The sequence below is a fragment of the Gopherus evgoodei genome, unplaced genomic scaffold (assembly GCF_007399415.2).
Source record: "Gopherus evgoodei ecotype Sinaloan lineage unplaced genomic scaffold, rGopEvg1_v1.p scaffold_372_arrow_ctg1, whole genome shotgun sequence".
Taxonomy (NCBI): domain Eukaryota; kingdom Metazoa; phylum Chordata; order Testudines; family Testudinidae; genus Gopherus; species Gopherus evgoodei.
Window position 1 is genome coordinate 1 of NW_022060041.1, and position 15201 is coordinate 15201.

General features: G+C 42.3%; 1 protein-coding gene across 1 annotated transcript; it reads left to right on the forward strand.

Annotated features, from left to right (window-relative positions):
* The first annotated feature begins 12961 nt into the window (after window positions 1–12961).
* Window positions 12962–14394, forward strand: LOC115642011 (olfactory receptor 5V1-like). Its single transcript, XM_030545337.1, has one exon. It carries the CDS (start codon window positions 12962–12964, stop codon window positions 13892–13894), a length of 933 nt encoding a protein of 310 aa, XP_030401197.1. The 3' UTR covers window positions 13895–14394.
* Window positions 14395–15201: the final 807 nt, after the last annotated feature.

A 15201-nucleotide genomic window follows, 5' to 3' on the forward strand; every position in this document is an offset into this window, starting at 1 on the left:
AGTACTTCACAGAATAAGAAAATACTCAAGATCATAAAGGATCTCCACTCTAGGGAAAACCTCAAGGTACAAAACCAGGGATAAACCTCCCTCCTTCTACAAAGGAAATCACACAAGCCAAAATAAAAGTAAGCTAACACATTCCTTTGCTGGGAATTACTAATACTAATGGAGTTGGATTGCTTGCTTTCTTGATCTGTCTCCGGCAAGCACACACAACAGACAGACAAAGCCCCTCTCACTCCAGATTTGAAAGTATCTTGTCCCCTTATTGATCCTTTTGGTCAGGTGTCAGCTAGGTTACCTGTGCTTCTTAACCCTTTACAGGTAAAAGAGGAATTAACCCCTTACAGGGTAAAGAGAGATTTTATGCTACCCTTAGCTGTATGTTTATGACACAGGCTCAGATTTTCAAAGTGTCCTAGGAGCTAGATACCCAAACAGCAGACCATTTCATCTTCCATATGCTCCTTTGAAGATGCTAGCCATAATGAGAATGGAATAAATAGATTTTATGAGGTGGCAGAAAAAAGTAGGTGTTGAGAGAAAGGAGGAGTTATATTGTATAGATCTGGACAAAATTTTTCAGAACATATCTTTTGTGAACAAACTAACAGTTTTGGTTAACCTTATAGTATTTGGAAATTTGACATCTATTTACCAATTATTTTCATGTAAGGGGAGAAACAAAGTCTAAATTGACAGCCCAGCAAATGGACCCCTAGCACTCACATTAATATCTTGTGTCTATTGGTTGGGGTATTTGGATGTGGGAGAAACTCATTCACTTTCCACTTCTGTTTTCTGTGGAGCAGAGATTTGAAACTAGGTCTCCCATCTCTCAGGAAAGTGCTTTCTCTTTGGGCTATAAGGCAATTTAGGGCAGGGCTTTCTCAGGCTCTCCAGATGAAGCTGTTCACATTGTATAAATCAGCAGCAGGAGATATACATCATGATAATGCAGCCATGGTGGCATGTAGAATAGATTTCCATCTTGAGTTGTCCTCTGCGAGACTTCTTGGTTCCAAAAGAGTCAATATGGGAGGATTTAGATTTCCTATATGTCTCAGAATTGCATCTTCCAATCTTATTCATGGTCACCCTTATGCGCTACTGCCTTTGATCTCAGCTTTCTAAACCTTCAGTAAAAGTGTACCTTTTTTTGCACATTGCAAATGACCCCACCATTGCAGTCATGATCTCAACTGATGCAAGACTGCAACTAGCTGGGATCATCTAAGCATGTCCTCATTTGTGACAAATCAAACTGGTAGATGTTAAGAATCCTCTGTAATTTTGACACTGAAAACTGTCTAGTGTTGTCTCCTCTGCTATCTAATGGATATGTTTCTGCAGAGTTGCCATCACTAACTACCATGTTGAACACTTGTTTCTTATTTGTCACATAGACATTCTGCTGCCCAAACAGAGACATTTGAAAATGCTTAAATGCCAGTGATGCAAGACTGATCTTAGGTATGACCTCTTCGAACACAGTCCTTCCTGCTGTAAACCAGCTATCCAGATAGATAAAACTATTCACCCCTTCAATTTCATTACCATCTTCATACACATCACCAGGTCATTCATTTCCATGACAACCGATCACAGTTGGCACATGGAATGTGCGCATGCTACTGGACAACATCACAGCAGACAGACCAGAGAGAAGAACAGCCCTTGTCTCCAGAGAGCTCGCACGCTACAACATTGACATTTCAGCCCTAAGTGAAACTCGCCTTGCTAATGAAGGACAGCTGTCCGAGTCAGGTGGATGCTATACATTCTTCTGGAGTGGCTGCAGCAGTGATGAGCGTCGCGAATCTGGAGTTGGCTTCGCCATCAAGAATCATCTTGTTCGGAAACTTGCCGGTCCCCCCAAGGGTGTGAATGACCGACTCATGACAATGCAGCTTCTGCTTCAAAAAAGAAAACAAGCTATTTTGATCAGCACATGCGCTCCCACAATGACCAAGCCAGAGGATGAGAAGGATAAATACTACGAAGAACTAGATGCTCTGCTGTCATCAGTGCACTGCACAGACAAGCTGATCCTGCCTGGCGATTTTAACGCAAGAGTCGGATGCGATGCTGCAGCCTGAAGGAGTCACCGGGAAGAATGGAGTGGGAAAGTGTAACAGCAATGGCCTGTTACTGCTGAAAACTTGTGCAGCACATGACCTTCTGATCACCAATACTATCTTCCGCCTCCCTACCCGTAACATCCCCGTTACAAGCACTGGCATCTGATCGACTATGTCACCATCAGGAAAACAGACAGACAAGATGTCAGGGTTGCAAAAGCTATGTGCGGCGCTAACTGTTGGATGGATCACAGGTTCATAGTATCCAAAATGAAGCTCTGTATCACGCCAAAGAGACGACCACAAGGCTGTAAGGCTCTCAAAAGGATCAACGTGTCGAAGCTGAAGAGCAGCCACATCACTGAAAATCTAGCGAAAGACCTAGAGAATGAGCTTGCTGATCTTCTCATTGGGGATGATGCTGAGAAAGACTGGGAGCGATTCCGCTACACTGTCCATACAGCTGCATCGAAGGTATTGGGGCCCTCCACACACAGGCAGCAAGACTGGTTTGACAAAAATAATGCAGAAATCCAGGCCTTACTTGCTGAGAAGCACCTCCTGCTGCATCGTGCATATCAGAACGACCCATCCTCAGCGGCAAAGAAGACCACATTTATCAACGCTCGCAGAACAGTACAGAACCGACTGCACAAAATGCAGGATTTGTGGCTGAGCACCAAAGCAGATGAAATACACGCGTATGTGGACAGGAACGACTATAAGCAGTTCTATGTAACCCTCAACATGCTCTATGGTCCACAGTCTTCTGAGAAATTTCCCCTCCTGAACTCTGATGTCACTGTGCTCCTTACAGAGAAGACGCAGATTCTCCAGAGATGGGCTGAACATTTTGAAGCAGTTCTCAACTGCCCCCAGTCATCAATGATGAGACCGTTGACAAGATGCCCTAGGTTGCAGTCAATGACTCCATGGATGCTTCACCAGAAGAGGATAAAGTGAAGAAAGCCATCAACCAGCTGTCAAGTAGCAAAGCCCCAGGGTCAGAGGCCGTACCATCAGAGGTCTACAAAGTCAGTGGACCCGTGCTGCTACGGAAACTCACTTAGCTGTTTCAGTCCTTCTGGAAGCAGGGATCCATTCCACAGGAATTTAGAGATGCATCCATTGTGCACCTCTATAAGAGGAAGAGCAATCACCAAGTATGTGACAATCACTGTGGAATCTCACTGCTCTCTACAGCGGGGAAAGTTATTGCATGGGTTCTGTTGAACCGACTGATCAGTCACCTGGAGCAGGGCTTACTGCCAGACTCACAGTGAGGCTTCCACAAGGGACGTGGAACTATTGACATGATTTTCGCTGTGCGTCAGCTACAGGAGAAATGTCAAGAGCAGAATTGTGAACTCTGCACAACTCTTGTGGACCTCACAAAAGCATTTGACTCTGTCAGTCGCCAGGGCTTGCGGAGGATCATGTCAAAATTTGGCTGTCCAGACAGATTCATACTAATGGTACGTCAATTTCATCATGGTATGATGGCTCATGTCCTAGATGATGGTGAAACATCTGAGGCCTTTCCAGTCACCAACAGCATCAAGCAAGGGTGTGTTTTAGCACCCACTTTGTTCAGCATAATATCTCTGCCACTCTGACTGATGCCTTTCAACACTGCTCTTAAGGAGTAGGCCTGAAGTACAGAACTGACGGGAAACTATTCAATCTGAGGTGACTGTGTTCCATCACCAAGGTGAAGAAAACTGTATTTCAAGACTTTCTCTTTGCCGATGATTGTGCTCTGAATGCTAGTACAGAGCCAGAAATGCAAACCAGTATGGACAAGTTTTTATCTGCATGCAACAACTTCAGTCTCACCATTAACATCAAGAAGACTGAGGTCATGCACCAGCCAGCTCCCCACGCTCCGCACTCAGAACCATCCATCACTGTAAATGAACAGAGACTTCAGGCAGTGGACCACTTCACGTACTTGGGCAGTACCCTTTCCCGAGCAGTGTCAATCAATGATGAAGTAAACTGCAGAATTGCTAAAGCCAGCTCTGCATTTAGCCGATTGCGCTCCAACATCTGGGAACGTTGAGGGATCAGCCTACCAAAGAAGCTGAAGGTTTACTGAGCAGTGGTGCTTCCAACTCTGCTGTATGCTTGCGAGACCTGAACTGTCTATTGGAGTCATGCACGAAGGCTCAATCACTTCCACATACCCTGTGTGCAAAAGCTTCTAAAAATTCAGATGGCAGGAAAAAGTGCTCGATACTGAAGTCCTTACCAGAGCCAGTCTGCAGTCAGTTCACACACCGCTGATGAGAGCCCAGACCAGATGGGCCGGACGTGTCATGAAAATGTCAGACGAGCGCATTCCTAAACAGCTCTTCTATGGAGGACTCACCCAGGAAAAGCTCTCCCATGGAGGACAAAAGAAGCGGTCCAAGGACACTCTGAAGACCTCTCTGAAGTCCCTCGAGATCAAAACCGCCACATGGGAAACCCTCAAACTGAACTGTCCAGCATAGCGCAGCCTCATTCACATAGGCAGAAATTCCTCTGAGGCGAGGCGTACTGCTGAGGCTGAAAGAAAGTGTGAGCTGCATAAGTCCAGAGCTACCTGCACATCATCGACAGTGCCATCACATGTCTGCACGACATGTGACAGAACGTTTCACACCCGAATCGGACTGATCAGTCATCTTCGGATGCACAGAGCCTCCTCATCAAACGAATGAGTTGTTGAGGTCTTCATCGACAACGATAGATGAACATCATCATCGGAGGCATGGATGGTTTGCGTTTTATCATCATAGATAAATCAGTTTTTCTCAGCTCATGGTCAGTAGCTCTCCAAGTAATGCAATATCATCCTCGTATTTAATATCCACTCAAGAAGAATCTTTAAATAGTACACCTCTACCTGGGACACAATCCATCACATTTTCTGATAGTTCTCTGAAAACATTGGCTCAATATGCAGTGACAGTAACAGATTTTCTTTCCAAATGTCAAGCAGAGATTAAAAAAAAAAATTGTTGACATTTCAATTTAAAATGACAAAATTACTCATTACAATGTCATTTAGATCAAACTATTAATTGACAAAGAAATTGACACTTCAAAAGGCTGGCTTGTTTCAATAAAAAAAGGACAAAATGAAATATTTAGATATTTCTGCATTCAAATATTTTATGATTTTTCCTTTCACAAAAAGGTGGACATTTCAACTTTCTGGCCTGTTTTGAGTTTAAAACAAATGTTGAAATATGGAATTTACTGCATGACAGAAATTTTTTTTTCTGATCATCCCTAACATTTGTACAGAACCAAGCATGACAAGGCCTTAATCTCACCTAATTGTAATATAAAATAAATAATAATAAAAGAAGAAGTGGTATTTCCAGATTTTTTATTTGTTATATTTAAGCCCTTTGGGTCATGGACTTTCTTTAATTTTATCTTAAGCACAAAGACTAGAAGTTGGTTGGTGGTTAATAGATGATTGATAGTAATAATCTTCTGTAATTTGAGGAAAATAAATGGGCAGATGCATTGCAGAGGTTTATATATTATTGCACATAATGTATTTTGAGATCTTTGGGACAAGGGTGCTATTGAAGAACACTGCTCTCTTCTTGTAATACCATTGTCCGTGTCACAGAGTCATAAAAATAGCCATATTGAGACAGATGTGCCATCTAAATCCACTATCCCATTTCTGACAGTGACCAGGAACAGATGTTCAGAGGATGATTCAAGAACTTTATAAAAGACATGATATTTAATATCCCTTTCAGTCATGTTATCATAATTAATCATGATAACTCTGGATATTTTTTCATACCCTATCTCTTTTTGAATTTTGCTACATTTATGGTCTCAGTGTATCAATCTCAGTGCCTGTGGCAAGGAGTTCCACAATCTAATCATATGTCTTCTTCATGCCATCTGCCCATACATGGAAAACCATCCCAACATTACTGCATCAAATCACCCCCATCATCTTATGCAGATTCTATAGAAAGAAAGAAAGAAAAAGAAAGAAAGAAAGAAAGAAAGAAAGAAAGAAAGAAAGAAGGAAGGGATGACCTGACTGAATGGGCTTTTTCCATTCAGCTATTCTGGGTTTGTGCATTTCTTCTTCTCTGTAGACATGATACTCCATGCACTGGAGTGTTTAGACTAAATGCACAGATCCCCATGGCCTTTCTGCATGTAGATATCCAGCTGAGGAGAGCAGGACTTTCACTTTTAGACCACCTGCAGGCTTGAGCCCAAACAACACTGTGTATCATCCCAATCCTGCGGACAGATTCACAGTGATGGCAGTGGTCCATACTCACACTTACTTTGTTCTACCTGTTCACTTTTGCAAGACTGGGCACTATGTGAATATTTATATGAACATCTGAGGTTTCACGAAGCCTATGAAAGTGAAGAGTGAGATCTACAAGTCGATAATTGAACCTTCACTTTGGTAGGGCTTTGCATGCTGGGTACTGAGCAAGAGACAGGAGCAGATCTTGAATACATTGGAGAAAAAAACATTAAGATGAGTGCTTGAAGTTACAAAAATTGACTATGTTTGGAATGAAAAAAGTAGGGGAAGTGTGAAGGTGGTACCAGTTATAGAAAAGCTGAGGGAGGCCAGGATTAGAGGGTTTGGCCATGTGGAAAGAATATCAGATAACAGGGGAGGGCAGGTAGACCCAGAACTAGGTGGATGGATGTCATAGTAAACTATTTGATTAGCTGCAGAGTTTCCGAGGAATAGCATTCAAGATAGACTGAAATGGATTAGAAGGACACAAAGAGCCAATCCCATATAGAAGGGAGTAAGGCTGGAAGAAGGATTGAGTCCAGTAAGTGCAGTAAAAGGTTGAGATACTGTATTTCAAGATTGTCACTGTGACATATGAAAGTGTCCTGTAACATCCTGCACAAACTTTAATGAATTAAATTAAACCTTATTGAATTAAGGTAAATATCTTTGAAGTTGATGTATTAAAAATGTGAATATTTATGAATTATTATAGTATTTTATGAAGCTCATTTAGGAGGAAGTTCTGATTAGTGCAATCTCTGGGAGACATTAGAAACTTCAAAGAACATTTGGAGACAAGGCATGTGAAGGGGATTTTCAAGGAAATTCTAGGGGACGGAGGAAGGGTATGTGACTGACTCTTCTCGAATCCTGCATTTTGAAGCTGCATTTTGAGCAAAGACCTATTGTCTGGCTGATTACATTTTCAAGGTGTCTTCAAAGAGCTAAAGTAGATAAATGAGTCACTCACAGAGTCAGGAGTTGTTCTTGTTCTGAGCTGAGGATGTGATGTACTTGAAACAGTAGAAAAAATCCTAGGTGGAGATTGAAGGAGAGCGTCTACCAGAGCCCAGGCTGCAGCTGGAGGTGATCACTGGTAATCTTATTAGTATATGTATAGATTCTTTTATAATTTTAATATGTTTTCTCTGTAGTGCTTTTACCTTATGAATAAAACATGCTTGCTTAGAAAGAGTCATGTGGTAACTTACAAACATAGCAATTTGGATGGGCTATTTCTTTTGCCATTGGGTTACTCATTACCTGCTGATGGTGCATATAGATGGCAACCACATTGAATGGGTGAATAGATTTTTCTATCTGGGTAGTTGTTTGATGGAATGAGTTTGTGTATCTGAAGAAGTCACATATCTCATGGGTCTTGGGCCAATGACATTTCATCATCTTCAAGCGCCTCTGTTTGGGAGGCAGAATGTCTATGTGAAAACTAAGAGGAAAGTATTCAATACGATAGTGATGACAACTCTGTTATACGGAGCAGAAACATATGCATTAAAAAAATTTCAGGAGAGGAAATTAAACAGTTTTCAGTGTCAAAAGTTATGACATATCCTTGACATCCATAGATTTGATTTTGTCACAAGCAGGAAGATACTTAAATGATCCCAGAAAGTTGCAGTCTTGCATTAGTTGAGAAGAAGACAACTGCAATGGTGGGGTATGTGCAATGTTCAGAAGACCGTTTGCTTTTACAGAAGGTTTAAAGAGATGAGGAAGAAGGAAGTAGAGCACCAGTGCAACCATGAATGAGACTGAAAGATGCAATTTTGTGGGATTTAAGAAACCTAAATCATCCCATACTGACTCTTTGAAAGGAAGAAGACTTGGAATGGACCATTCAAGAGGGAAACCCATTCCACGTGCCACCATGGCTGCATTAGAGCCATGTGTTTCTGCTGCTATGATTTGCTGATGACTTTACAAAGCAAACCAGCTTCAGAGATGCTTAGAAAGCCCTGCACCAAAATACCATATTGACCAAGTTGTTAGTGCTGAGAAGAGTTGTTAAGGCTGCTAAGTTGTTAAGTCTGCTCGGGTGCTGCTTTTCTTGGAGCTCCAGTGCCAGCTGCACGACCAGGGAATGCAGCTTACCGATTCAGCAGACCTCGATTTTATTCCTAAAGAAAGACCACAGGCTCAGTTTGGTGGCGAAGACCCTCAGCCAGATTTATTGTCAGCAAATCATAGCACTAGTGTCCTGTCCAAGGGGTCACAGGGACACTAACACATGTATTTCTGTGACAAGATGGGACACCAGGGTCCTGTCCCCTCGGCTGATACAAAGATGCCCCTCATAGGACTTCTTTTATCGATTGATACAAAAAGTGACATATTACACTCTAGAAGCTGTTAGTTATCACCCTTCTCCTGGTACCTGCTAGATAGAACAAAATATCCTCACCCATTATCCTGTCATCCCATCTTTATTTTATGAGGGGTCAGCGTGCTCTTGTACCTTCTCTAAGGAATGCATTTACATAGTTACTCGAGAGATCTGTGTGGTTTTGTACCATCCTCTCTAGCCAGGAATGGGCCTACCTGGTGCACTGCTATTCTGTCAAAGCCCGGCTTACTCTGGTTCCCAGCCTTTGGTTAATATAGTTACTTAGGCTTAGGTTTCCAGCAAGGCCTACGGCACAAAGATTAAAGCACTTTCCTGAGAGATAAGAGACCTAACTTCATATCTCTGCTCTACATCAGACTGAGAAGAAATTGCATGAGGATCTCTCATGACCCAGGAGAGTTCCCTAAACACTAGCTTAAAGATACTGGGGAGGCACTAAGCTGCCCTGTTTTGCTTTGTGACTTGACCTGGTTTTTCTGTTTGTTAGTTTTGCCCTAGATGAAGCAATTTGGCTTTTTTTTCTAATTCATAAATAGTACTGGGTCAACCAAACTGCATTTTTCAGTGACAAAACTACTTGTCTGAAAAATTTTAACCAGTTGTGATCAGAAAAGCTTCTTCTTTGTCTCCTCTCCTGTTCTTTCCTGCCATCTTATACAGTCTATTTGCTCCTTTCTCATTCCTTAACTTGTGTATCCAGCTGTTGGTGATTTTTTAAGGATAGCTGGCCAGTCCCAGAACCAGCTCCAGGTCCCAGTGCGCCAAGCACGTGCTTTGGGTGGCATGCAGCGGGGAGCGCTCTGTCGGTTGCCAGCAGGGCGGCAAGCGGCTCCAGCGGACCTCCCGCAGACGTGGCTGCAGGGGGCCGCTGGTCCCACTGCTCCAGTGGACCTTCCACATGCGTGCCTGAGGATGCTCCTCCAAAGCCATGGGACCAGCGAACCCTTCACAGCCATGCCTGCAGGAGGTCCACCAGAGCCGCGGGACAGAGCGGCAGAGCGCCCCCTGTGGCCTGCCACCATGCTTGGGGTGGTGAAATGGCTAGAGCCGGCCCTGCCAGTCCCCATTCATTTTCCTCCACTACGCTCTTTTGGTAATTATACATTAAGACTAGGACCTTCAAAGGAGTCTAAGGGAGAGGAAATGTGCTGCTATTTGTGCATCTAATTCCTTCAGCTGTTTTATGAATTTGAGCCTAAATTGACTGTCACTTGGATGCATATGGTAACCCAAGGCTCAATGCTCTCATTCTAAGGTACAATATATCATTGCTCAAGGGCTGACACAGCACAATGTTACTGGGAGCTTGTTACAGAGAGTAAACTCCAGGGATTGTCCCAGGGGGAACAAGACAGTATTTAAACAACTATTGAGAATCAGCTCCTAGCCTTGGAGTCAGCTAAGGAAAAGTTCTTTGCTTCACTCCTACTGATAACCCAACACACCTTGAGGGGTTTCACTGCTCCAGGTAAAAAATATTGGAATTTCTTGGATGCTGAATTCCAGAGACAGATGGACAGACTAGATCGACAAATCAATAAGGAGATAGATAGACTAAGCAAAGAGAAAATCACAGGTCAGAATGATCTCACCATATTTATGATCTGTGCTTAAAAGTGGGTGAGTTGATTCATATTTTTATTCCTTTTAAATTTTTGTAACCTTTTCATTTCAAAGGACCAGATTCTGCCTCTCTCATCTAGGGGTGAGTCTCTTCAGTTCCATTGACTTTTGCCTGGCTGAAGCAGTCTGCTCACACAGACTCAGTTACAGCATAGGGACAATAGATGGCAAAACTGATTTACTTGAATCGACCAGCTCTCTCTTTCTCTCTCTTTCTCAAGGCAGCACTGAAATAGCTGAGAGCAGGTGTGTGTGTGTGTGTGTGTGTGTGTGTGTGTGTGTGTGTGTGTGTGTGTGTGTGTGTGTGTGTGTGTGTGTGTGTGTGTGTGTGTGTGAGAGAGAGAGAGAGAGAGAGAAAATGCCCTTGGATTTGAATTTGCCTGTGCAAAGAATCTGCCTGTGTTGACATTCAGGTTCTAGTACAAGGTCCATCTCTTTGCTTAGGCATTTGTCTCATGAGCTGATAATGAAGGAAAGGTTCAGTTTCTCTCTAGGGTTGCATGGGGACAAACATACTTTTGACATTGGACAGAACATTGATTTCATTGCCTTTTCCATTAATAACTGATGTCAAAATAGCCATTCACTTCCAGGAGGGCAGAAAAACTTCTCTACTGTATATCTGATATTCAGACACGCAGAAAATTGAGTACAAAATCCCATTGAGTTGGAGTTTAAGTGACTTATGAGCAAAAGTTCCATTGATTTTCTATCAGGTCCCTCTTTTCAAAATTATGTCACTATATCGAGATAATATTTGATGGTCACATTCATTTCTTCTTGATAGTGTCTTTCATAACCTTCTCATAAACAAATTAGAGAAATACAGCCTAGATGGAGCTAGCATAAAGTGTGTACAAACTGGCTGGGAAACAGTTCCCAGAGAGTAGTTATCAGTGGATCACAGTCATGTTGGAAGGGCATAACTATTGGGGTCCCGCAGGGATCGGTTCTTGGTCTGGTTTGGATAATGTATAGAGAGTACACCTATAAAGCTTGAGGATAATTGAGGATAATTCCAAGCTGGGAGGGGTTGCAAGTGCATTGGAGGATAGGCTTATAATTCAAAATGATCTGGACAAACTGGAGAAATGGTCTGAAATAAACAGGAAATTAAATAAGGGGAAATGCAAAGTACTAAACTTAGGAAGGAAGAATCAGTTGCACACATACAAAATGAGAAATGACTCGCAAGGAACGAGTACTGCAGATTGGGATCTGGGGCTTATAGTGGATCACAAGCGAAGTATTGAGTCAACCATGAAACACCGCTGCAAAAAGAAAGCATCATTCTGGAATGTATTAGCAGGAGTGATGTAAGTGAGACACGAGAAGTAATTCTTCCACTCTATTCAACGATGATTAGGCCTCAACTAGAGTATTGTGTCCAATTCTGGGTGCCACATTTCAGGAAAGATGTGGACAATTTGCAAAAAGTCCAGAAAAGAGCAACAAAAATTATTAAAGGTCTAGAAAATATGACCTATGAGGGAAGATTTAAAAAAATTGGGTTTGTTTAGTCTGGAGAAGAGAAGACTGAGAGGGGACATGATAACAGTACACAAAAGGTTGTTACTAGGAGGAGGGAGAAAAATTGTTTTTCTTAACCTCTGAGCATAGGACAAGAAGCAATGGGCTAAAATTGAGGCAAGGGTGGTTTAGGTTGAACATTAGGAAAAACTTCCTAATTGTCAGGGTGGTTAAGCGCTGGAATCAATTGCCTAGAGAGGTTGTGGAATCTCCATCTTTGGAGATGTTTAAGCTCAGGTTGTACAAACACCTGTCAGGGATGGTCTAGATAATACTTAGTCTTGCCTTGAGTGCAGGGGACTGGACTAGATGACCTCTCGAGGTCCCATCCAGTTCTGTGAGTCTTCTTGAAAAATCCTAATGATTGTACTAGGTAAGAATCCAATTATATACTACAGATATTAATTTGTGTTTTCAACAAAATAATCTAGAACAACTGACAGAGAGTAATTATTTTAATAGATTTGGCCAGACATCCAGCTATTGCAAATTGGCCATAGTTTCATTACAACCAGTCTGCCTGATCTCATGCTTCTGTGACACAGCTGTATCGCTGTTGAAGTCATAAAGCCAGATTGCAGAGAGAGAATAAATTCCTCTATAGCCTGGTGGCTTGAACACTCCCCACACATGCAGAAGACCAAGTATCCAGTAACTCTGCACTGCCTCTTTTATGATGTATCCACAGAGGTACAGTTTCAAGAGGAGAGACTGAGGGAGCCCCACATCAGACATACCCTTGGCCAAAGCTGAGCTGGGTATTTGTGAATACCTGTAGGACCTGATTCTGGGACTTAGACATGTAAAGTGGTGGCTCGGTGCCCAAGTCCTTTTGTGTATCCACCCTAATTTGTCTATTTAAAACACACAAATACCATATCTCTTTCTCTCTCTAAATTTAGTATAGTTAAAACACACATTTTACAGAATGGAATAGGACTGTCTTTACATTCAGCCTATGGAACAGATGATTTCCACATACTATTTTAATTTATTTGCATGATAAGTGTTAATTTCATTTTTTTTTCTCGTCTTCCAGGTCACAGATTTCCTGAATATCTGACAATGAAAAATCAAACCACAGTGACTGAATTTATCCTCCTGGGACTTTCCAGTGACCCACAGATGCAGATTTTCCTCTTTTTCCTTTTTTTAGTTATTTATCTAATCACTCTGGGTGGTAATATAGTGATCATGGTGGTGATAACAGCTGATTCTCCCCTTCACACCTCTATGTACTTCTTTCTCTTCCATTTATCCTTTGTTGATATCTGCTATTCCTCAGTCACGGTGCCTAAAATGCTGATGAAGTTCCTAGCAGAGCAAAAAACTATTTCTGTCAATGGTTGCATTGCCCAGATGTTCCATTTTATCCTCTCAGCTGGTGCTGAAATTTTCATTCTCTCAGCCATGGCTTATGACCGTTATGCTGCCATCTGTGATCCATTACATTACATGCAGACAATGAGCAAAGGGATCTGTGTTCAGCTGGGAAGTGGTTCATGGACCATGGGTTTCTTCTATGCCCTTCTTAACACAGCTTTTGCCCTCAAGTTGCATTTCTGTGAGCCCAATCAAATCAACCATTTCAGCTGTGAGCTCCCTCCTCTGTTACAGCTGTCCTGCACTGAGACCGTTACCAATCAAGTGGTGCTTCTTACTTCTGCTGTGGAATTTGTGCTGAGCTCCTTCCTCCTCACCCTGATCTCCTACATTCACATCATCTCCACCATCCTGAGGATACGCTCTGCCGAGGGCAGGCATAAAGCCTTCTTCACGTGCAGCTCCCACCTGATTGTGGTTGGCTTGTTGTATGTGACAGGTTTTCTCCAGTACACAAAACCCAGCTCAGTCTCCTCTGTGGTGCTGGATGAAATATTCTCCATCCAGTACAGCATGTTGACCCCCATGTTAAACCCCATCGTCTACACCCTGAAAAACAAGGAGGTGAAAACGACTCTAAGGAATATATTGGGGAAATTCAGGTTTCTCAGTTAGTGTTGATTCTCTCATTTTTTGAAAGTCAGAAAGCATAGATTTGTGAGTAACTAGTGTTTGAGACTTTCTCAGCTCAGATAACTGAATGACGCTTTGGGCGAAATCCTCCACAGATGCAGTGCAGATCCATTGAAGTCAATTATCCAGATCCTCCACATGTATAAATCAGCATAGCTCCATTGGAACCAATGGGTGCTGGAGTTAGACCCACAAAGGGTCTTGAACAAGAGAAATTGAGAGATATCCCATAATGCAGTGGCCAAGGCATGCACCTGGGAGGGGACAGATCTCTGTTTCAATCATTTCTCCTCATCAGACACTTAAAACGGGGGTCTCCCACATTTGAGATGAGTACCATTACCACTGTGATAAAAGTTATGCTGGAGCTCCTCTTCCTAATTGTGTTTTCTTGTTTCCGTACAATCAAATGGATATAACTGGCCATGAACAAATTCAGGCTGGAAATTAGAGAAAGGTTTCTCACCCTCAGAAGCATGAGGTTCTGGAACAAACTTCTAATAGGAGCTGTAGGGATGCACAACTTAATTAGTTTTGAAAAAGTGTTGGATAAATTTATGATGGTGTGACAGTGGGGGGGGGCATGGCTCAGCAACCCTGGTGCTTACTTCTGGTTTATGTCTTATGTTTCTAAAGGACATGCTTCAGGGTTTCAGCTGGACACCACGGTTCATGAAGGAATCCTTCCTTCTCTCACCAATGTATTCTGAGAGGGTGGGGTTTTTTTTTCTTCTTCCTCTGAAGCATCAGGGATGGCCACGGTTGGAGATAGGAACTTGGATGGGATGAGCCAAGGCTCTGAGGTGTAACTAAGTTTTATCTCTCTCAGATGTTTTCCTACACTGTTCTTGCTCACATAGTCAGAGACCAACTGATTGAAAATTAGCTATGAACATAAAAACTAACTGCACTTTTTTAAGTACATTGGAAGCAGGGAGCCAGACAAACAATCAGTGAAGCCATTGGATGATCAAGATGCTAAAGGATCACTCAGGAAAGACATTGCTGTTGTGGAGAAGCTAAATGAATTCTTTGCATTAATCTTCACTTCAGAGGATAGGAGGGAGATCCCTTCAGCTTAGGTGATAAATTAGAGGAACTGTCCCATACCGAGCTGTCGATAGAGGAGGTTTTGGAATAAATTGATAAATTAAACAGTAATTAGTCATGAGGACCAGATGGTATTCATCCAAGAGTATTGAAGAAACTCAGATATGAAATTGCAGAACTCCTTCTTTTCCTTATTGTCATGAAATCTATCATTTCACAAGCACTTTCTCCCAAAAATT

Bases quoted from the DNA above. Each gene is read 5' to 3' on its own strand.
- LOC115642011 (XM_030545337.1), top strand. From the start codon at position 12,962: ATGAAAAATCAAACCACAGTGACTGAATTTATCCTCCTGGGACTTTCC.